This window comes from Trichoderma aggressivum (genome assembly GCF_033847375.1).
Source record: "Trichoderma aggressivum f. europaeum strain CBS 100526 chromosome Unknown scaffold_005, whole genome shotgun sequence".
NCBI lineage: Eukaryota > Fungi > Ascomycota > Sordariomycetes > Hypocreales > Hypocreaceae > Trichoderma > Trichoderma aggressivum.
Window position 1 is genome coordinate 908218 of NW_026946371.1, and position 21894 is coordinate 930111.

Here is a 21894-nt window from a genome sequence, read left to right on the forward strand (position 1 = left end):
TGCCGATCCATTCTCTCTCCCCCATCTCTCGCCGGTCTGGTGGTTTTTACTCGATATACTTTTGAGGTGTATCGTCGAACTCGAGGAGTAGCCCGGCTACACGACAAAGACACCCAAGGAACGAGGCGATAGTAGACGACTTTTTGGGAACACACGAAAGAATCGGGAAACGAATCATTCACCATGTCGTCGGTCGTTGCCTACAATGGCACCACAGGGAAAGCAGACGACGGTCACTCGGCCGACGTCAGCGACCTCAACATCTTCTACGACGTATGTCCATTATACTACTCTTGTTGATGGAATAGGGGGTTCCGCCGTGATGGGAAGCAACACAACCAGAAACCAGCTCACTAACATACTCTGCCATGTAAACAGCCCGGTCAAATGGCTTGGATCCTCGTCAGCTCCGCCCTCGTCCTGCTCATGATTCCCGGCGTGGGCTTCTTCTACAGCGGTCTCGCGCGCCGCAAGTCGGCCCTGTCGCTCATCCTCCTGTCCATGGTCTCGGTCGGCGTCATCAGCTTCCAGTGGTTCTTCTGGGGCTACTCGCTCACCTTTTCGCGAACCGGAAATGCCTTCCTCGGCGACCTGACGCAGTTTGGTCTGATGAAGACGCTGGCCCAGCCCAACGGCTCTGCTAACCTGCCTGACATTCTCTTTTGTCTCTACCAGGGCATGTTTGCTGCCATTACGTGAGTCTCTCTCACCTCATTCTCATTCCCCTTTAGCTCACTTCACTGACACGATTCGCTTCACAGTCCCGCCCTCGCCATCGGTGCCGTCGCTGACCGTGGCCGCATGCTCCCCGCCATCGTCTTCATGTTCATCTGGTCCACCGTCGTCTACGACCCCATCGCCTACTGGACCTGGAACAGCAACGGCTGGCTCTTCAAGCTCCCCTCGTACGACTTCGCCGGAGGTGGCCCCGTCCACATCGCCTCGGGCACCTGCGCCCTCGCCTACAGCATCATGCTCGGCAAGCGAACCGGATACAACAAGAACAACGGCCTCCCGTACCGCCCCCACAGCGTCACCAACGTCGTCGTCGGCACCGTCTTCCTCTGGGTCGGCTGGTTCGGCTTCAACGGCGGCTCCGCCCTGGGCATGAACATCCGCGCCGTCATGGCCTGCTTCGTCACCAACTTGGCCGCCTCCGTCGGTGGTGTCACCTGGATCCTGCTCGACTACCGCCTGGAGAAGAAATGGAGCACCATTGGCTTCTGCTCCGGCGCCATTGCCGGCCTCGTTGCGATTACGCCGGCTTCTGGTTTCGTCACTCCCTGGGGCGGCTTCATCATCGGCGTCGTGGGCGCCATCTGCTGCAACTTTGCCACCAAGCTCAAGTTCCTCATTGGCGTCGACGATGCCCTCGACATCTTTGCCGTCCACGGCGTCGGCGGTATGGCCGGCAACATTATGACGGGTATCTTTGGAACGTAAGTCGTCTCAATAATCACTACACGATCAAACACAGAAATCGCTAACATTCTTTCTTCTCCAGCTCCTCCATCGCCTCCCTCGACGGCGGCTCCTACCCCCCCATCGGCTGGATCCAGCACCACTGGGTCCAGCTCGGCAACCAGATCGCCGGCATCTGCGCCGCCTTTGGCTGGTCCTTTACCCTCTCCTGCATCATCCTCTTCCTCATGAACCTCGTCCCGGGCCTGTCCCTCCGCGTCAGCGCCGAGGACGAGGAGGTCGGTGTTGATGACTGCCAGCTCGGCGAGTTCGCCTACGACTACGTCGAGCTGACGAGGCACGTCACCGATGGTGTGGCTCTTAACACGCCGGCCGTCATGAGCAGCAGCAGTTCGACTGCGGAGAAGCATTCTGCTGAGAAGACGCCCGTTGAGACTGTTTAATAAAAATAAAAAAGTGTACTTTATGAGAGTGATGATGTTGTGTAAAGGGGCGGGTATAATAGGTAGTATTTCAAGGAGTACATAATGATTTTTTTTTATTTGACGCAACAAGGGGGGGGAAACATGTTTATTGATACCATTTGTTAGAGCATTCTAGTATTAGTCTGATGCAATACTACCTACATACAATTCACGCATTCATATTTCGACACCCCTTCTCACAAAGAGTAAAGTTTCATCATCCATCAATACAACACACTCAAGTCTTTCCCACAGTACATCACCTAAACATAGAAACACACGACTAAATCACAATAACCACACAAAAAAAAAAAAAAATAACACTTCAAATCAATTAATGCAACCCTATATCAGAAAGCCCGTCTAATAAAAAAAGAAAAAACCCCTTCCATCTTCCCTTAGCAGACGGTCCCCCTCCAACCTCGAAACCTGTAACCGTAAATATCACAGCTTCATAACCATATCATGCACACACAGTGTTCCCATTCCAACCCAAAAAAAGAGATAGAAAGACAAAAAAGTTAGGAAGCCAGTTAAAAACAAATGATGACAGCGTTTCTCATTCCTGACACTCTTCACAGCTTTTTTTTTGTTCATGCCGCCGAAACTATATCGCACAGTCTCTTCCCACCCTTTCATAACGGCACAGCCGGAGTTCAGTATCAGTGTCAACCATCCCAGATAACAATATCCCTTATAATGATAAAAATAAAATTCCACCAGTTTGTTCCTCCCTCCCCGGCCTCAGAACGAATAGTACGCAACGGGACGTGCCTGTCAAGGTGATGCAGCTTGCTAGTTATTGCAACGCCGCTGTTATCAAACCCCCTGATAAAAAGACATCCGTACTCGTCCTGTATAGACCATGCTCATCTAGAAGCGTCTCGTAGCTTGAATAAAAATCCGAATCATGACCAGTTTTGTACCACGTAACCATTGCCGTGCACGCCAAACATGTAAACTCCGTGGCTGCGCTATAAATATAGAACACTATTCCCATGCATCGCGAAAACAGGGGTGCCGTGAATAGATATGCTTTCAATCCTGGGAGGACGGAGTGGTGATCATGGCCTCGCTATTGGAGGCTCCCCTTTTCATCACCATTCCATCTTCCCGTCTATCGAATGTGCCTGTTAACCAATAACTTCAAGGCTTTGCATGTTACAAGCCTGTACAGACAGTAATTCAAAATCTTCAGTTGGCGTCGCCTTGCTGCTGCTGCGGCGGCTGTTGTTGCTGCGGCTGCTGATCCGGTGTCGTGCTCGGTGGCTGATGCATAGTCACCGTGCTGGCACCTGTAGAGGGCCCTGCCGTTGCCGAATTGCCCTGCCGAGAGACGGAAGGCTGCGATAGGCCCGCAATACTGGCATGGAAACTCTGAGCATTAGGAACCACCATGTTGGCGGAGTTCAAGGGAACGACAAAGTTGGGGAATGATCTAGTCCTGATCGTGCCCGTGGCTTCGTCAAAGAGCTCTGCTGCTGCGGCTGGCCCGTACTGCTGGGTGAGCATGTTGGTGAGAAAGGTGGACGACGAGTTGATGGTAGGCGGCTCGATCGGAGGAGGTACGGGAGGTACCTGGTTGGCATCGCCAGGGGCCTGCTGGGCTGGCAAGTGGAAGGGCAGATTTTGGGCCTGTACGTCTACAACCATTTCACTTGCGTCCAATCCCTCAAAGTCATTATCTTCGTAGGCCATGTCATCGTCAAAGCCCTCGCCTTCGGTGGTTTGGATTGCGGGCATTCCGCCGGGTCGGCGCGGCACTGTCCTCATACGGCCGGCATGTCGTTGATAGAAGCTGTCTCGTAGATCTTCGAATTGTGGTGCAGTGTTCAGGTATTCGCGGAACTTGGACACCATGTTTCCAGAAAAGACACAAAAGACGTCCCGCTGATGTTGCGTAAACTCTGTTGCTACGTCAGCATGCGATCATTGGTCACACCAAAGTGATAAGGGAAGAGAAAAGAGCAAGGGATGAAAGGGATGAAAGGACAAGACTAACCAGCTGGCGCTGCTCTGCAAAAGGGCTGGAATTCGTCTCGTTGAAACGCGGCCACTCCGGTCAAGCTGAGGTGGGTAAGACGGGGGCAAGAGTTGAGCAGTCTCATGATGCTCTACATTTCATGTTAATTTCTTATCCGTACGCCCCAAGAAAGGAAAACCATACCTTGAGAGTCAGGTTCACGCAGTAGCTGAGATGGACTCGCTCCAAGCTTGGGGCAAAATACTCGCCGCCCAAAAACATTCCGTTGGCGTCTCTCCTGACGCGCGGGCGATAGGCCGCCTCGGCAAGGGCAAAGACGGATTCATCTGTGATGCTGCTGCACTTGACCAAGCCAATGCGCTTGAGCTTGGGCAGCCCGGCGAGGCATCTGACGGACGCATCAGTGAGGAGCGTGCAGCATCCCAGATCAATGTAGCGGATGCGGTTGCAGCTTCGCACCAGGCGAATGACTCCTTCGTCGGTAATCTGACTGCAGTGGCCGAGGTGAACATAGTGGAGGTTCTTGCCGAGCTTGGCAATGGAGTGGATGGCGGTATCCGTGATGTTGCGGCACTTGGAGAGAAGCAGGTTTCGCAGGCGAGGGGCAGCGTCGATAATCTTGCCAACGGCAGCGTCGCTGAGGCGGCTGCAGGATGTCAAGTCGAGGATCCGCAGGTGCTCATAGACCTGGGTCGGCGGCAGGGAGAGGAAGGCTTCGTCGTCAATCAGCTCGCAGTTGGCCAACCTGAGCTCGCGGAGACTGTTTCCCTTGGACAGGAGAGATGTGATGGGGCCGTTTCCGATCTGGACGCACTGGTGGAGATCGATTTCCAGGATGTTTGGGCAGTGCTCGGCAAAGGCAAGCACGGCGTTGTCACGCAGCTGAACGCATTCGTTCAATTTAAGCTTGAAGAGAGGAGTCAAGGTCAGCCAGTGTGTCAAAAGAGAGTAGATTGGATGGAGAGAGTCGGCGGGGGATGAAGATGTGAAGCCGTGCCTAGTTCCGAATATACGTAAAAGAAGAAGGGGACAATAAGCACTCACTCTCTTGATATATCTGCAGCTCTGGGCCAGGGTAAGCATGCTCTCGTTGGAAATGTTCTCGCAGCCCGAGATGTTGAGGCCCTGCAGACGCTTGCAGTGGGTCGCAATGGCGTTAATGGAGCGCTCGGTAATGTGCTTGTCGTTGGAAATGTCCAGGGCCAGCAGCGACGAGCTGTTCTCGACGAGGGCAATGAGGCCGGTGTCGGTCAGACCTCGACAGTTGGTCAAGGTCAGGCGCTCGACCCTGGTGCAGACGGCGAGGGGCATGACGCTGCCGTCGTTGACCTTGTCGGCCAGGGCGGCGAGGTTGAGGCGCTTGATGAAGTCGCGATAGTGGAAGTAGGGATGCTCCAGGCCGAGCGTCTGACAGATGCTGTGGTGGTTCTTCCAGTTGGAGCAGGCGGGCCGATGCCACAGCAAGTCAACAGCGTTTCTAGCCCATCGCTTGGACACGAGCATGCAGTGGTACAGGTCCGAGGTGGAGCTCAGCTTGGAGAAGACGCCGATGAGGATTTCGTTGGGCAGCCGGTTGACGGGCGGCCAGCACGAGTCGTCGACTTGCATGTCTTGGAAGTTGGGGACGCCGAGCGAGGACTGGGAGTCGTTGGCGCCGAGGAAGAAGTCGGACTCTTCGTTGTCGGCCGGGGCGGGCGAGTTTGTGGAGGAGGAGGACCGAGAGTCCTCTCGCCCAGAGCTTCCAGCACCAGACGTTATTGTAGCCATGGTGATGTTAGGGGCTGGGCGGGCAGGCGGCCGCTACCTTGTCGGGCTCAAGGACTAGCTGCAAGGGAGAGCTTTTCGTGGTCGTGGTGATGACGGTAGTGTTGCTGGGTTTCTCGGTGCTATCGATCGGCCGTCGACTCGTGGAGGTTGTTTAATCTCGATGGTGATGGGAAGCGAGAGAAAAAGAAAAGAAATCGAGAACGGGGACAAAAGAGGGCAGCCGTGATGAGAGCCCAAGAGGAAAGTGAGCAGATGGTGAAAAGAGGGATGCCTCCTAAAGGGGGGGGAGAAAGAGAAGAGAGACAGAGAGGCTGTCCCGTCCCGTCGAGCCCAGGCTTTCAGGCCTTGCGGGCTGTATTTGGGTTGGCACCAGAGACACGACCAGGGACAGCGAGTGACTGCGTCTGTATGTCTCAGCGGGCGTGCCGAAAGGGCTCCAGCGGTGGGAAGTTGGATGACGTCGGTTTGCGGTATGTATGTATTCAGCTCACGAGTTCGCGGGGGAGAGGCTGGCTGGCGATGGCGGACGGTGATGGAACCTGAAGAGCCGCTACAAAGCAGAGTCTGAAGCTGAGGCTGGAAGCAGGAACAGAAGAAGAGAAGAAGACGGAAGAGAGCAGACGGACGGACGGAACGGCAAGGGAAGGGCCCGAAATGAAATGAAAGGGGGCTGCAGTGCGTGGTTGCTGGCCGAGATGCTGCGGTTGGTCTGGCGGGTTGAGGCTGGCGATGGCCTGGTCAGCAGAGAAGGCGGCAGAAACCCGAGGCGGAGGCCAAGACGGTCCGCGTGGGGGCCCTTTGGAGCACCTGTGCTGAGATCGGGGGCTGGGGGGCGCTGGAAGTCGGTGCCGCTAGCGGACAGAGGCGCTGTGCTAGGGGGGAGCTACAGGTGATGCATGTTTGCTGTCAACGCCTGGGACCTTGGAAACAGGTCTGGTCTGAATGAAAAGTGACGGTAAGCGTGCTTCCATAGTGTGCCGTACCTGTACCTGTACCTGTAATATCGACTTGTACCTGTAATATGACTGCCCTGTGATGAGTCGACCATGCAGCAAGCAAGTCAGACGGTCATTTCACTCAGTAAGACACTGGACCAGCTTTAGGTAATTTAGAAGCTGCAAGACAACGGGCGTCAAAACTCGAATGGCGAGACATTGGAGGAGCCCAAGTGCTATGCCGCACTACTAATGTAATTTCACAGCCGCTGCAAGATTTCGACTCCATGCTTCAAGGGTCATCGTCACAGTCACAGCTCCCCCTCACTTCCCACTTCCCGCTTCCAACTGTTTCTTTCTCTTCCCCTCCTCTCGTTTCAGCCCTCAAGCTATAGCTGTAAAATCATCTAAATTAAGAACCCCCAAAAAGAAAAAGAAAAGAAAAAAAACAAGGCCCAGTTGCCCATCTCGGCGACTCTTACTCCCGTTGAGAGCCCACTAGGTACTCTCCAAAGTCACTGCAGCTTCAAACGCACATCAAAAGTCACCCCCAAGTACCGCTACCTTTTACAAAGCACAGTCGCATCAAACCAAACCAAAATCACCCGCCCCAATCGCTGCCCGCCCTCTCTCCCTCTCTCTCCCCGCGCGCTTCCCAACAACCAAACACCACCAAAATGCCCGTACATACAAACGAGTAAGTACATGTACATACATGCACCCGCTACCTTGCCGCCCAGCTGCACACCAGCGAACAAATCGCAATGGACCTGAAGTCACCGGTTCGGTTCGCCGCACCGCACGTGATGCCCGATTTGTGACAGCCATGCAGCTGATCCATCGGACCTCTGGACAAGATGCACATTGGCCCAATGCACATGATCTCGGTGATGATGCTGCATGTTCCTCCATTTATTCGGCCTTTTTATTCTTCCAAGGTTCTTTGTGGCTGTAGGTACCCAGGCAGTAGTTAAGGTTGCGGTTCTTACACCAGAATGACAGCACAGTAGCAGAGAACCTTGAACGTAGAGGTATAGAGGTAGAGGTAGAGGTAGAGGTACCTGTACTTCATCGTCACATGCTTTATAATTCAGTCATGGCCCAAGTCGCTGCCCAATACAAAATGCCCCTTACATCGAGGCCTGATCGCATGCATGTACTCTGTACATGTACCTGCACCTGCACTCGTACTCATCCGGGGCTGAAAGCAGCAACAGCTCAAATGCCGCCGTCAACTCAAGCCGTGGAATTGATCAAATCATCCAAAACAATGCAATGTATTCTGGTATTTTACTTTATTTCATTATTTGATGCTATTGCTGCAGTTATTGCTATTACAAGCACTAATACTACTATAGGAATGGTGAGAAACGACAAGAGTCATGAGGTTTGTTGTATACGGGCACAGGCACAGACCCAGACTTGGTGAGAGCTTCACTGCTTCTCCAAAAACACCACCTTGCTGTCAAAATCCCCGTTAAACTGGTACTGCAGCCCGATATTCATCAGCGTCGCCCCCGAAAACGTCTGGTTGCCGTCAATCTTGTACTTGGCGCCCGCGTCCAGCCCCTGCAGCCGCAGCACCGGCCACGCGTTGTTGATGTTGGCCTTGATCTGGAAGTAAAACAAGACCGCCTGGCCGCCGTCCTCCGAGATGAACAAGGCTGCCGGCCAGTTGGACTCCTCCGGCAGACTCAGCCGCCACATGTCGCCCTTGACGACGATGGGATTCACCTTCTCCGCCAGCGCAATAATGTCTGGGATCTGCGCCTTGTCGTCGTCCGGCATCTTGGCCGGGTTGAGCTCGAAGCCAAACGAGCCTCCCATCATGGCGACGTGGGCGCGGAACGCGATGGACGTCGAGCGCTGCGTCTGGCCGTTGGGCACGGCAGAGACGTGGGCGCCCATGGCCGACGGCGGATACACCAGCGACGTGCCAAACTGGATCGAGATGCGCTCGACGGCGTCCGTGTCGTCAGACGTCCAGATGTGTGGGAAATACTGCAGCACACCAGGGTCGAAGCGGCCTCCTCCAGACGCGCATCCCTCCCACCGCACGTTGGGGAACCGCGTCGACAGCGTGTCAAAGACGCGGTACAGGCCCAGCATGTAGGCGTAGTCGAGCCCGGGATACGGCGCCTCGTGGATGCCGCGGTTGTTGTCCCACTTGACGTACGAGATGCTGGCGTTGCCCAGGATGTTGGACAGCGACTCGATGATGAAGTCCTGCACCTCGGGGAGAGCCACGTTGAGCACCAGCTGGTTCCTCGTCAAGGTGCGAGGGTACGACCCGGCGTGGATCGCCCAGTCCGGGTGCTCGTGATACAGGCTCGAGTTGGGGTTGACCATTTCTGGCTCAAACCACAGGCCAAACTGCAGGTGATCGGAGGAATTAGCAACCTTGAGCTTTGTCACGTTGGCGATGAAGTCTGGCAGCCCCTGGGGGAACCTCTTGGGGTTCGCCTCCCAGTCGCCGAGGCCGGCATTGTCGGTGATGCGAGGGTACTTGACGCCGAACCAGCCGTCGTCGAGGACAAACAGCTTGACGCCGAGATCGGCAGACTCCTGGGCCAGGTGCAGAATCGTGGTGTCGTTGTAGTCGAACCCGAGGCCCTCCCAGCTGTTGAGCAGGACGGGGTGCATCTGAGTCGCAAACTTGCTCTTGATGAGATGCTTGCGGTAGAGACTGTGGAACTTTCTCGACATGCCGCCAACTCCCGTGTTTGAGAATACGGCAACAGCTTCAGGGGTAGTAAACGTCTCGCCCGGTGCAAGCGGCCAAGACAGCTGGTAGGGGTTGACACCAAGAGCAGCACGCGTAAGACCCTGAGAAGCCTTTTCAACTTCGACGGAGAACGAGCCGGTGTACACGAGAGAGAAGCCCCAAGCCTCACCCTGTGACTCGGTGGTTGAGGGCGTAATGAGCGAGAAGAACGGGTTGTGCAGATGGGAAGAATAGCCAGTCGTGCTCCCAAAGCTATGCTCGTGTCAGTAAACCCAGGAACACCGTATCCAAGTCCAAGTACAATCGAGCCTTACCCCTGAGTGCCGTAGTTGACGTGGCGACGCACTCGCATCCCCTCGCGAGCCCAGTCTCCCTTGAGCTCCAACATGTCCAGCTCTTCGTACGGCAGGTCGACACTCAAGCTGGCAAGCTTCTCAACGGTAATGTCCCCCTTGCCCTTGTTGGTGATGTTGACGCTGCGCACGACGGCATCGTACTTGGGGAAGATGGAGTACGTCAAGTCCGCCGCCACGGAGCTGTGGTTGTCGTACATGTGCACAACCAGCGTCGACACGTCGCCGGCATCGCCAAACGTCGACGGCAGGCCGTGCAGCGCGGGCTTGCCCTTGACCACGTTATGCGACAGGTACTTGAACTCGCTGACCGTGTAGCCCGCCGCCTGCTTGATGTGCACCGCCGGAGTGCGAAAGTCGCCGCGGCCCAGGTCCGGGAACTCGCGGCGCTGCCGGCCGATGAGGTCGACCCAGCCCTGGATGGGGCCAATGATGGGAGGGAAGACGCCGTCCTCGGTGGCAGGGCCGCCAAAGTGGTCGCCGATGAGGTCGCTCGAGTCCTCGTCGACGTGGAAGCGGTACGAGACGTTGTCTCCGTTGAGAGCGAAGGATTTGCCAGAGACGGAGATGGCTACATTGTTATCCAACCGTGTTAGTTACATGGTCACTGACGCAAGTTCGAGTCGAGAGAAGGGGACTGAGGCAAGGCAAAGGATACCCACGACTTGCTGCGTTGACCGAGGCCACCAATCCCGCAGCCACTGCGAAAACGGCCGCCAGCCGGCTTGGAGAAGGAGAGCCAAGCATCGTCAAGTCCAGTCGATCCAATACCAATCCCAGAGCTCAGGGCCAAGCTGTGACTGTGCCGGAACAAGTTGAGGTCACCGCCTTGGATCCTCGACTCAACTCGAGGGGCAACAGCCAGACACGGACATCTTATTTATACTCGTCCCCCGTTGTCGGGACACGTTGACCCATCAACTGAGATCCGGCCCAGCCCCCCGGTTACTGATCAGCAACTCTCCTTCCGCAGTCATCAATGGCACGATGGATCTGCCTTCGTGTCTCCCGCTCTTTCTCCTCATGCTGGTGCCTCGTCTTACTCGTCATGCTTCATCCTGGGACTCGACCCGGGCCATTCACTCAGCCACGGTCCCACCGCATGCACCCAAGCTTCTTCAAATGCCTGACTTTCATGCTCGTCTCTCCACAGACCCCAACCAACGGCCCTCCGGCTTCCCTCTTGCGCACCAATCTCATCGTCTCCAGCTTCTCCGGAGCCCGCAAGACTCCAATCCCCTGCGTATGAGGTCATCGGAGCGGCCGAAGCAAGATGCGGGGAGCTGCCGTTGGACGGAGCTCCAGGACTCCGGACTACAGGTTGTGCTTCCCCATAAAACGAGGGCCGATGTGACTCTATCTGGGTGACGATCGACAGTTTTTGCGAGTGGGCATGGTGGAGGGTTGTCATGGGGGAACCCGAATAAATACCCGACGGGAAGGAAGGTGAGATGAAGATCGGTTGATTTTTGTTTTTGTTTTTGTATTTGTTTTTGTGGAATTGGAATTGAGCAAGGTTTCCGAGTAGAGAGTTGTGGCGGGTTGAAGGTTTGATTGAAGTTGGTGAGATGCGGTTGCGGGGGGTTACAAGCACATGCGGTGATGCTTTGTGCAAAGTACTACCCGAGGTCAAACTTGCAAAAGCATCCAGACACTCGTTGTAATAAGAAGAATTCACAGGATCATAATTTCTTCGGGAAATAATTTGTCTGAAATCATCCGTTTCCGCTTCACATGCGCATGTACACGTCGGCAGACTGACGGACTCCACCGTCAGCCGCCGTGTGCACATGTATGACCGTGTAATTGACGAAAGTCATTGAATGCAAAATAATATAAATCACTCGCTCTATATGTACAAGAGACTGTTCACTTCCGTCAAAGCCAATCTGATACTGATCTGCCTTGTATGACTCGTATGATTAATCTACCCATCACCTCAACCGCGTACCTTGACAATCATGCAAACAAGATGCAATGCAACACAAGATGGGAGGTCGCGGTGATGGCCTACGCTGTTTGCAGTAGTGATCTACTCAAACATAGAGCTGAACATTTCCATTGGCTGCTAGACATCTCGATAACAAAACATGGCAATCAGCACAGCCATGAATCCGGATGCCTAGGAATCCCCCTATAATCCCATGCATGAAGAGATGAACAAGACGATGGAATAAGAAGCGATCGGAAGCATCGGCTCCATGATGTCACGAATTATGATTTCCATAAACGATAAAAGGAAACGGCACTCTTGATTGACTTTCAAAAATAATGGAGGCTTGAGCCATCAAATGTACATATGGAGTATAAGCGACTTGGAATGCAAGTCAAACTTTCTCCGCTTCCGCCATCATCCAGACGCATTAGTGACAGGAAATAAAGAAGAGCTATAAATAAGAGCAAAAGTCTTTGTAATTTACACAAGAAATACTCTGCTAGGTTCCATCAGGCGACCAGATGACCGACGAAAAAGACAACTCCGACAGCGACTGGGAACATTTACAAACCATGTCTGAAGAGACACCCTCGACAGAAAATGGCGATGACATCGAGAATGGGATTGATGAATCTGGCAATAATCATGATGAAAAAGAAGAGGGCGAACCACGCCAGGAAGAAAATGCCAAAGTAGAAGACGAAACACCACCCGCGGACACTGCCAAGGCAGATGAGGATAAGCCACCTCAAGATGACTCTTCTAAAACAGAAGAGGATACCTCGCCTCAAGAAAATCCTATCAAAGAAGAAGAAACACCCCCTCATGACAGCGCTGTCAAAGATGAAGACGGTGAACCATCTCACGACGACTCTGACAAAGAAGAAGAAAGCGAGCCACCCGAGGATGATCGCGTCAAAGCAAAACAATCTGCCACTCCCCCGGAAAACCATCCAATCCCGGGCAAATCATTCATGATTCAAACCAGAAACAAGCCAAACCTCATCCTCGCCCTCAAATATGGAAAGCTGGTATGGCTAGAGACACCCATCCCAAGCGGTGGCCACATCTGGCGCTGTGTCGAAAAGGACGGCTGGTTAGGCTTTCGCAATATGGCCTCTGGCACGTACCTCGGCCATAATAAGGAAGGCAAAATTGTAGCGACGCAGAAGGAACATAAAGAACAACAGCGGTTCACTGAAAGGAGGAGGGAGAATGGCGGGTATATGCTATCTGTTCTCCAGGAGGCGGCGCTGTTAGGAGTGGCTTTCTCGGAGGATGGGAAGAAGTCTTTGGTGTTACAGAAAGGTGAGGGGGAGGCTTTGGATTTCATCGATTCCAAGTACTTGGACAGTCCTGTGTCCCTCAAGTATCCCAACATGCCGCCACAGAAGCTGCGATAAGACTTCTAAGGTACCTACTGTAGTAGTAATATGTGCTGATAACAAAATGTACCTCAAAAGAGTCAATACCTGCCAAGAACTTCCTAGTGGTTTTGAAGAGAAAGTAAAAGGGAAAACAACGTGGCCGTGAGATAGTTGTCAATCTGTAGATGTGGAAACAGCCATCGCCTCCATGATATCACAAACTATTGCTTTTATGTATCATAGAAGGCAATGGTTCCATTCATCCTGATATTAAAATGGACGGGACTGGACCTCCTGATCCGATTCCCCAAGTTCTGCCTTGTATACATGTACATAACCTGGCCCCACGGTCTGTCGTCACTCAGCCCCAACTCACCGACGCTTTTCGCAGTGTTTGAATGCTTCAACTCTCACGACTCTAGTATTTCGATGAAACAGTCAGCCTATCTGGGTCTGTCGATGGAGCCATTGGACTATAAATCGCAGGCTTGAAGCTTATGTGGTGCTTTGACCCTGTTGTTCGGGCCTTTTTGCGCGCTTTGAGTTTATTCTTGAGCCTTTATCAGTCATGGGTACATGTACTTTATGGTATGGATCTCCAAGGATTGATTCTGTACTTTGAACTAAAAGTCGGGCCGTATCCTTGTACTGACCCAATCATTATAGTTGAGGTTTACTGACCCTCTTATCTTGGTTATATATAACCCCCATAGTTCGAGCACCGGGTTGGAAAGCAAGTGAATCCTCCCACGCACTCGGCCATTCATCATCATCGAGGCTCGTCAGTAAAACAAGGCGCCCGAGGAAAATCATACATCGAACGGCAAAGTTGGTCGAATCCCTCCAAGACTACATTCAGCAATTTCCATCAGACAACCAGATGGCCGACGAAACGAACGACTCAGACTTTGTCTGTATAGACACTGCCAGCTCTACTACAGAAGACCGCCCAACGCCTTCAACCGTCATGTCGGGAGACGCGCCCGCAAACGAGAAAAGGGATGAAGCTCTCAAAGAAAGGAACTCTTCGTCTGACAGCAACGTTAAAGAAACAAAAGAGATCAACCAATCTCACGACAATCTCGCTCGCCACATTGAGCATCATCCCATCCCGGGCAGGATATACATAATCCGAACCAGACAAGAGCCACGCCGCGTCCTCAGCGTACGATACGGATCGCTGATACTATTGCGTACCCCCAAGCTTGGCGACGGGGTTCTCTGGTACTGTCTTGAGAAACGCAACTGGTACAGCTTTTATAACAGAGCCTCTGGTGCATCCCTTGGCTACAGCGGAACACCAGGTAGAATGGCGGCGTTGAGTCAAGTCTTTCATGAAGCACAGCAATGCCTCATGCCAATTAGGCAAGAAGGTGGCGGGTATATCCTACATACACTTCACCCTGAGACAGGGGAGCTATGGCAAGTGGCGGTCGAGGAGAATGAGTATGGAGGTCGTTTATTTGAAACAAAGGCGGAGGGTACGGCCTTGGATTTCATTGATACCAAGTATCTGCGCTCTTCTATATCACTTGCGCTTCCCAATATGGAAGAAGAGATACTGTTCAAGCAAGAGTGATTTCTTATTAGGGGAAACAGACACATCTCAAAGAATACATGTGCTTTCAAGAGTCAGAACCTCACAGAGTAGTGCTAACAGGAGAATCGAGAATAATAAGAGAATGCGGCCGCGAGATTGTCGTTACTCTGCGGATATATGTATTGCGTGTCTGTATATGAAAAACGGCCAATATATCATGATATGTCATCAGCATGCCTTGTAGAAAGAAAGAAGAAAGAAAACGCCACTCTATGTATATGCATTTTCGACGTATAACAGGCATCAGGGGTATCTAGCTCTCAAGTTTTCCAGGTAGTTTCGGTATTGCTGCATAAGAGTCTGAATGCTCGAGTCAACAAACTTGGCCAGCTCGTCGGGGCTTCTGCCCCTCTCGACTCGCTCCAAATCCACGACGACGACTCTGCTCCCAACAACGTGGAAGTTGTCGAGCTTCACGTCATCCTGCACAAAGCCCCTCGACGCAAGCGCAGTGAGCGACTCGTACAGGAGCTTGCGAACAAGGGTATAAGCTTCTTCCGCCGTCTCGGTCGTGTAAGGGATGCACACTCCGCCAACGTCTGCCATGAGGTGGCTTCGCACCCCGGCAAAGTGCACGACGCCAAAGTGCCGCGGGATGACGGTTCCCTGGAGCGACTGCAGGCTGCGGTACGAGGCCAGCTCGTTGTCGAATTCCTCTTCCCAGTCGGGTTTCTGGGACTTTAGGACGATGGCCGACGGGAGGTACCACTCGGGGAACCATCGCCGCAGGTAGGCTTGTGCGAATTTCGGGAATAGGTAGAGAATGGCCTTGATGACTTGGTCCAACAGGGTCGACTGGATTTTTAAGCGGCGGACATTGGGATGATAGTTGTCGGCTGCCTGGCCGATGGCTGTGATGTGGCGGGAACGAAATCGAAAATGCTGTTCAAGAGAAGAAGAGAGTTAGCCAGACATGTCTAGAGGTTACTAGATATTAAAAAAGATGAAGAACTAACGACTGTTTCTACCGGCGCATTCCAGGGGATTTTTCTGCTAATGTGAAGCCCGGGGAGCAACGTGGACATTGCAAAACGAACGATTGACGCTTGCGGAGAAAAGAAAAGCAACAAAGAAAAAGGAACGAATACCCAGCGACCGAGCAATGGCCCAGGGATGAAAATCAGATGGAGGGAAAGATCTCTGCCTTGTGAGGGTTCAAGGAGCGGCACAGAGATCAAGGGCTGGAGATGCAGGCCAGAAGGAGGATGACAAAAGGCAAGGAGTGAGAAAGTGAGTGCATTGGAAATGGTGCTATTGATGGCCTGCATCTTGGGATAATTTTGGCGGAGGCAATTGGCGGTAGAGCCGCGGACCAATCAGCGGCCAAAGATGACCTAGCCAATTAAGTGGCCGCGTTATCGATAAGAGATGCGGGCCGGGCCGTCAAAACCAACAGAACAAATATTGGAGAGAAAATAGTGGATGAATTTGCTTGGGAGAATAAGTTATATATATGATATTGATGTTACATGCGTCGTTTCGTGAAAGGAAGTATTTCAGTGGGAGTACTTGAGTGGCTGTGATGCAAAGGGGAGGGATTGTTGATATGTATGCGGCATGCATGCATGAAGGCTGGTGTAGTATTACTGGCTGCAGGTGTAACTCAAAATGCAGCACGAGTAACGGATTGGCAATTGGTGAAGAACCACAAAATGGGAGCGAGTATCAGTGGTATTATAGTGTCCACCCAGTAGATGGACAATATATGCACTATTCTGGTGAGCACTATGCTTCTACAGCTAAAATAAGCGCTTAGGTCAACAGAGTTTGTTCGGCTTAGGGAATCAATAGGTAATCCTTATAAGTCAAATCCATAAAAAGATGCTCATAGTCATGTTGCATACCACAACCAACTCTTCGCCCCAGCGTGATCAATGTCCAATGGCCCCAAATTCATTCAATCAACCTTTTTTGTTATATATTCCCTTCAAAATGCCTACTCAAGTGAAAAATACCAAAAATTCGACTTCCTGACCTCGCTCCAGGGTAGCCCCGGACATGACTGTGGCCCGAATGATGTCACATCACGTGGGGCACTCTTGGCTCTTCAACACCAGCATCATGCCACTTGCAGCGCATCTCCTCGGAGCTCTACAGCCTCATCCGCCGCTGTCCCAATGAGCTGACCATACCAAACTCCCTCAATCGACCGACAAACCCCCCCAAGGCCCACGCAATTTCCGTCATGCTCCGTCCAACGACCCTCCGGCCGGTGCTCCGGTCTTCGCCCCGATGCCAGCAGTGCCTCCGCCGAAGCCTCTTCTCCGGCAAGGGCTCCTCGCGCGTCTCCCAGGACTTTGACCTGAACAAGCTCAATTCGCAGCGCCGCGACTATGAGCGCCATCGCACAATCTTCCTCGCCGCCGGAGCCACCGCCGGCATCATCTCGTTCGTCTACACTGCGTGGAAGCTGAAAAACGCCCTTGCGGAACAGAAAGACAAGCAAAAGGCAAAGGTGGCAGTGAAATGCGACGCCCCGCCGATTCCCACAGAGACGTTCAAGACCGAGGCCGGAGAGAAGAGGAAAATCGTCGTGCATGACGAAGACGGAAACGTCATTGTCCCTACGGGCAACAGCGTCGTCCCTGCGTTTCCAAGGACAATCGACGTCAAGCTGCCGACGGCGAGGGAGGACACTTCGATTGCGGCGAGCATCTCGGACAAGCACGGAAGCGAATACACTCTGGTGGGCTTGGGCGTGCGCACGGTGACGTTTATCGGCATCCAGGTCTACATGGTGGGATTCTACGTGGCGACGCAGGATATTGCGAAGCTGCAGAAGTACCTGGTCAAGAAGATCAACCCGGGCGCCACGACACTGATACCCGCCGAAAAGGATGCCTTGCGAAAGGCCCTCAAGGATGTGGCAGAGGGTGAGGAGACGTGGGACACCCTCCTGAGGGAAGCCGAGTGCCGCAGCGTGATGCGCATCATCCCGGTGCGAGATACCGATTTCCACCACCTCCGCGACGGATTCGTTCGATCCATTGCCGCGCGATCTCAGCGTGACAAGGCTTACAACGACGAGTCCTTTGGTGTCGCCATGAAGGACTTCAAGGCGCTCTTCAACCGAGGCTCGGTGCCGAAGAAGCAGGAGCTGCTCCTGTGCCGCGACGAAAAGGGCGTGCTGTCCGTCATGTTCAACTCGGGCCGAGGCAAGGATCCCAAGCGGGAGGTCATGGGCACGGTGGAGGACGAGAGGCTGTCGCGGCTGCTCTGGCTCAACTATCTGGCCGGCAGCAAGGTGGCGTCGGAGCCGGCGCGGGAGAGCATCATCGAGGGCGTCATGGAGTTTGTGGAGAGGCCGGTGGGAACGGTTGCGACGCAAGTCGTGTAGTATAGACGGCTGGGAATTGCCAATACTCGCCATTGTAGAAGCACTGATATATATATATCTTGTATAATAGTAAGCGGCGGAAGATGGATGTTGCGCCGCATCCCGATCTAACCTAGCAAAAAGAAAAACAACTCAATGAAGCCATATATGCATGTGATGGTAGATTTATATTCTTAATTTTTGATTTTTCGAAAAGACAACAATGGCAACTCTACTCGAGTCCAGAAAACATGGTTGAATTGCCTCGCCGAAGCATGGCCATCGCCATGTTTCTCTCCGTCTATTATATCTTGGATCTGTCGCCTCCTCTATCAACTCCCCAAAGAGCAAAGCGCAAAACAGCCCATCAGCCAAAACTGTTCTCTTTTTTATTTTTTTATTTTTACCTTCTCATCACCATCTTCCTCCTCCCTCCTCGCAAAGAAATGCTGGGAGCGCTTACGCATATGCGCCGGCCTCCTCGAGGCGGCTCTTGAGCACGCCGCGCTTGTCGAGCTCCTGCAGGTCCGAGTTTCCGCCGACGTGCTGCTGGGCGAAGAAGATGTTGGGGACGGAGCGCTGGCCGCTGATTTCGAGGAGGGCGTCTTGGAGGTCGTCGCCGTCGTCTGTTGGTGTTTGTTTGTTAGCATATGTGGTTTTCGTTGTAGAGGATAGGGAAGAAAAGAGGGAGAGAGGGAGAGAGAGACGTACTTCGGTTGTCCAACTCGACGACTTCGTATTGGGCCTTGAGCTCGTTCAGCTTCTGCTTGGTGGCCTTGCAGTAGGGGCACCAGGTCTTGGAGAAGACGACTATAGAGTTTCGAGCGGTTAGATTCGGGCTTGAAGACTAGAGAGAGGGAGAGATGCAGAAACTCACCAACATTGTTGGTGTCAATGATTCGCTGGACTTCCTTGACGTTGGCCATTGTGGCTTCGGGACTCAGTTTAACGGCAGATGTAAAAAAGGATCGGACAAAGTTCATTTGATGTCAACAGGTTTGGGATGCTTTAAAAAGTCGGGAGTGAGGAGGAGGGTCCGTCTATATCTATATATGCAATACGATGCCGTGTGGTTGGGGGATTGGGATTGGGATTATGATTATGCGGGCAACTTTGGTGAGATTTACCACAACCCGGCAAAATGACGAAGCCGCCCGAAGCAGCCACTGCTTGCATCAGATCAGTCAGCCGGGAGGGGCAACGCCGGGGGGGTCCAAAAGGTATTTGTCAAATAACTAATAACTAATCGGGATGTGGACTAGAGAGTTGATTCCAAAGCAACGCAGAAGAGGCCAGGGCGGGTGTGTGATTGGAGGAGAGGGTGGTGATGGTTCCTCTTTTTTCTTGCTTTCTTTCTCTTTGGGCTGTTGGGCGTTGCTGGTGGAGGTACATGTACTTGATACTGCCAGAGTAGAGAGGCGACAACTGTATTAGTACCTTACCTATATTGACTGTTGTATGAAGAACTTGTGCTCTGTATGTGATTCAAGATTCAACTGAATCCCATCTCGGGTTACTCATCAGATTCACCTCGATGGTTGAAATCCTTCGTGCGTCGGCAATTCGGGGTCCTCGATGCCCATTTCCCAGATAGGACATTGCCAACCGTGGCAATTTGGTGGGCTTATCTTTCGCCTCGGTCGAATTCGGTCGACCTGTTGGCAAACCAAAGAGCGGCATATACTTGTATAATCCCATCGTCGATTACTTCAGCTGAAATCAATTGAAATAAATAAATATTCCATGTTTGTATGTTTCATTCTTAGTCATTGCGCGACCGTGCATGTCGCATCACCCAACTGCTGCCACCCAGGAAAAGTCTGTATAGCATCGCCCAATTATCCACCAGACATCAAACGCTGCCGAATCCGCAAAACGACCATTCCTCATGCATCAACGTCCTGATATTGTCATTCCTTCATAAATAAATAAAAACTCCAATCATCATCATTCGAAAATCTTCTTCCACACCCACAAGCTCGTGTGGTCCGTAAACTGCTTGAAGCCCTCAACTCCCCATTCCCTCCCCAATCCGCTCTCCTTGGTGCCTCCAAACGGGACGTTGGGCGCCACGTCAAAGTGCGAATTCACCCAGACGCTGCCGGCGCTCAACTGTCGCGCCAACCTCTCCGCGCGCGCCAGGTCTTTACCCCAGACCGATGCGCCGAGGCCGATATCCAGCGAGTTCGCCCGCTCAACCACTTGGTCGTCTGAAGACCACTTGAGGAGCGGCACGATGGGGCCGAACGGCTCCTCGAGGACGATGCGGGAGTCGTCGGGAGGGTTGTCGACGATGGCGGGCTCGGCGAAGTAGCCGGTGGCCGAGTCGAGCACCTTGCCGTCGAGAGCTACCTTGTATCCCGACGTCTTGACGTCCTGGTAGATGCCCTTGACCAAGTCAAACCTAGAAAGAGTTCAAAGAGGTAAGCAATTGTAAACCTTGAATAGGGGGGGTGGAGGATATTAAGAAGAGTTCGCGTAGGCCACTTACTGCATCTTGTTTTGGATGGGTCCAACCAAAACGCCCGGCTCAAACCCGCCTCCCGTCTTGACATTCTCCTTGGTAAACTCGACCAAGGCGTCTCTGAACTTGTCGTATATCTTTTCGTGAACAAAGATTCGCTTCGCCAGCATGCAAATCTGCCCCGAGTTGATAAAGGTCATGGTGGCAATCTTGGGCAAGCATTTAGGAATGTCGACGTCCTCGCACACGATGAGGGCGTCGTTGCCACCGAGCTCGAGAACGCACCGCTTCAGCGTCCTGGAGCAGCTCGCAGCAACAAGCTTGCCGGTGCGGACAGAGCCAGTAAACGTGATGAGCCTGATGTCGGGGTGGTCCGTCATCCAGGGGCCGAGAGCATCATCGCCGCTGAGAGCTTGGAAGACGCCCGGCGGGAAGATGGACATGCCGAGCTCGCACAGCTTCAGGTCGGTGTACGGACTAAACGGCGACGGCTTCATGATGATGGTGTTTCCCGTCATCAGCGCAGGCCCGACCTTGCCCAGGCCGAGGAGGGCAGGCCAGTTCCAAGGCACGATGGCGCCGCACACGCCCAGCGGCCGGTGCGTGGCGTATACGGTGCGCTCGTCGTTTTCTTCCAAGATCTCGTCCTTGAGGTCCATGGCGGCAAATGCCCGAAGCCATTGGATCACCATGTCAAACTCCGTCTTGGAGACGAGGGCAGGCTTTCCCGTCTCCATCGTGTCCAGCTTCTCGAGCTCTTCGCGGTTGGCCTCTATGGCGTCTGCGTAGGCCAGCATAAGCTCGGATCTCTCCTGGAAGGTTGTCTGCGACCAAGTCTTGAATGCATTCTTGGCGTGTTTGACGGCGACGTCGAGGTCCTCTTTGGTTGCGAATGGGGCGGGCCACAGCGGCTTTTCGGTGGCTGGGTCTATTGTGTTCCGTGTCTTTGCTGTTGGCACGAATTTGCCGTTGATGATGTTGCCTGGGTATGACTATGTGTGTACGTGAGTTGCCAGTCAGTCAACTAACGAGGATTTAGATGCGATGTATGGATTGTTCAACAAAACACACCTGGATGTCAACTGTTGGTTTTGAAACGACGGCCATCTTGAAGAGCCTTGTGCAACGCTGCTAACTGCAAGATATCTCTGTGATGAGTGACACTCCCAAGTCTTGCTCGATGGCCACGACATGAGCCGTTTATATAGCCGTTCCTCAGCTATGCTAGTGGGATGCTACCAGACACACATGCAACAGAGCAACAACGGATCTTGTCCAGCCCGAGGCCCGCTTGTGTGCGAATCTTGTCCCATCTCCTCCCCGATCCTGTGTCATCATCCCTGTCTAAAGCCACAACCATTCCGTACTATTGCATGCTTGGCATCAAGCCTGGTATTCGTACAGTGCTGAATTTCAGCCCCAGTTACCTACTTCGAGTTGATATCACAAGTGTGAACGGAACTTTCATCTCGTCAAGCACAAGTTCCTCGAGTCATGACGCAAAGGATGCGGGCGTTTAGGGGGCATCTCCGAAGCCCTTGATAGCTCGCTGATAACGACG

The 21894-nt window shown here is 53.0% G+C and overlaps 9 protein-coding genes across 9 annotated transcripts; 4 read left to right on the forward strand and 5 right to left on the reverse strand.

Annotated features, from left to right (window-relative positions):
* Positions 1-183: 183 nt before the first annotated feature.
* Triagg1_2188 (uncharacterized protein) lies at positions 184-1865 on the forward strand (the record flags this gene model as incomplete). Its single annotated transcript, XM_062896341.1, has 4 exons — positions 184-273; positions 379-695; positions 762-1439; positions 1505-1865. The coding sequence occupies 4 exons, from the start codon at positions 184-186 to the stop codon at positions 1863-1865; spliced, it is 1446 nt and encodes a 481-aa protein (XP_062759044.1).
* A 1215-nt stretch (positions 1866-3080) lies between these two features.
* Positions 3081-5637, reverse strand: Triagg1_2189 (uncharacterized protein; the record flags this gene model as incomplete). Its single annotated transcript, XM_062896343.1, has 3 exons — positions 3081-3793; positions 3889-4000; positions 4054-5637. 3 exons carry the CDS (start codon positions 5635-5637, stop codon positions 3081-3083), a joined length of 2409 nt encoding a protein of 802 aa, XP_062759045.1.
* Positions 5638-8006: 2369 nt separating this feature from the next.
* On the reverse strand, positions 8007-10905 carry Triagg1_2190 (CAZyme family GH36; the record flags this gene model as incomplete). Its single annotated transcript, XM_062896344.1, has 4 exons — positions 8007-9549; positions 9612-10221; positions 10263-10450; positions 10694-10905. 4 exons carry the CDS (start codon positions 10903-10905, stop codon positions 8007-8009), a joined length of 2553 nt encoding a protein of 850 aa, XP_062759046.1.
* Positions 10906-12107: 1202 nt separating this feature from the next.
* On the forward strand, positions 12108-12989 carry Triagg1_2191 (uncharacterized protein; the record flags this gene model as incomplete). The annotated part of the gene is made up of 1 exon (XM_062896345.1): positions 12108-12989. One exon carries the CDS (start codon positions 12108-12110, stop codon positions 12987-12989), a length of 882 nt encoding a protein of 293 aa, XP_062759047.1.
* Positions 12990-13833: 844 nt separating this feature from the next.
* Triagg1_2192 (uncharacterized protein) lies at positions 13834-14532 on the forward strand (the record flags this gene model as incomplete). Its single annotated transcript, XM_062896346.1, has 1 exon — positions 13834-14532. One exon carries the CDS (start codon positions 13834-13836, stop codon positions 14530-14532), a length of 699 nt encoding a protein of 232 aa, XP_062759048.1.
* A 264-nt stretch (positions 14533-14796) lies between these two features.
* Positions 14797-15578, reverse strand: Triagg1_2193 (uncharacterized protein; the record flags this gene model as incomplete). The annotated part of the gene is made up of 2 exons (XM_062896347.1): positions 14797-15435; positions 15510-15578. 2 exons carry the CDS (start codon positions 15576-15578, stop codon positions 14797-14799), a joined length of 708 nt encoding a protein of 235 aa, XP_062759049.1.
* Positions 15579-16738: 1160 nt separating this feature from the next.
* Positions 16739-17890, forward strand: Triagg1_2194 (uncharacterized protein; the record flags this gene model as incomplete). The annotated part of the gene is made up of 1 exon (XM_062896348.1): positions 16739-17890. The coding sequence occupies one exon, from the start codon at positions 16739-16741 to the stop codon at positions 17888-17890; it is 1152 nt and encodes a 383-aa protein (XP_062759050.1).
* A 438-nt stretch (positions 17891-18328) lies between these two features.
* On the reverse strand, positions 18329-18852 carry Triagg1_2195 (uncharacterized protein; the record flags this gene model as incomplete). The annotated part of the gene is made up of 3 exons (XM_062896349.1): positions 18329-18495; positions 18581-18679; positions 18747-18852. 3 exons carry the CDS (start codon positions 18850-18852, stop codon positions 18329-18331), a joined length of 372 nt encoding a protein of 123 aa, XP_062759051.1.
* A 964-nt stretch (positions 18853-19816) lies between these two features.
* Triagg1_2196 (uncharacterized protein) lies at positions 19817-21440 on the reverse strand (the record flags this gene model as incomplete). Its single annotated transcript, XM_062896350.1, has 3 exons — positions 19817-20273; positions 20361-21325; positions 21405-21440. 3 exons carry the CDS (start codon positions 21438-21440, stop codon positions 19817-19819), a joined length of 1458 nt encoding a protein of 485 aa, XP_062759052.1.
* Between the last annotated feature and the right edge of the window lie 454 nt (positions 21441-21894).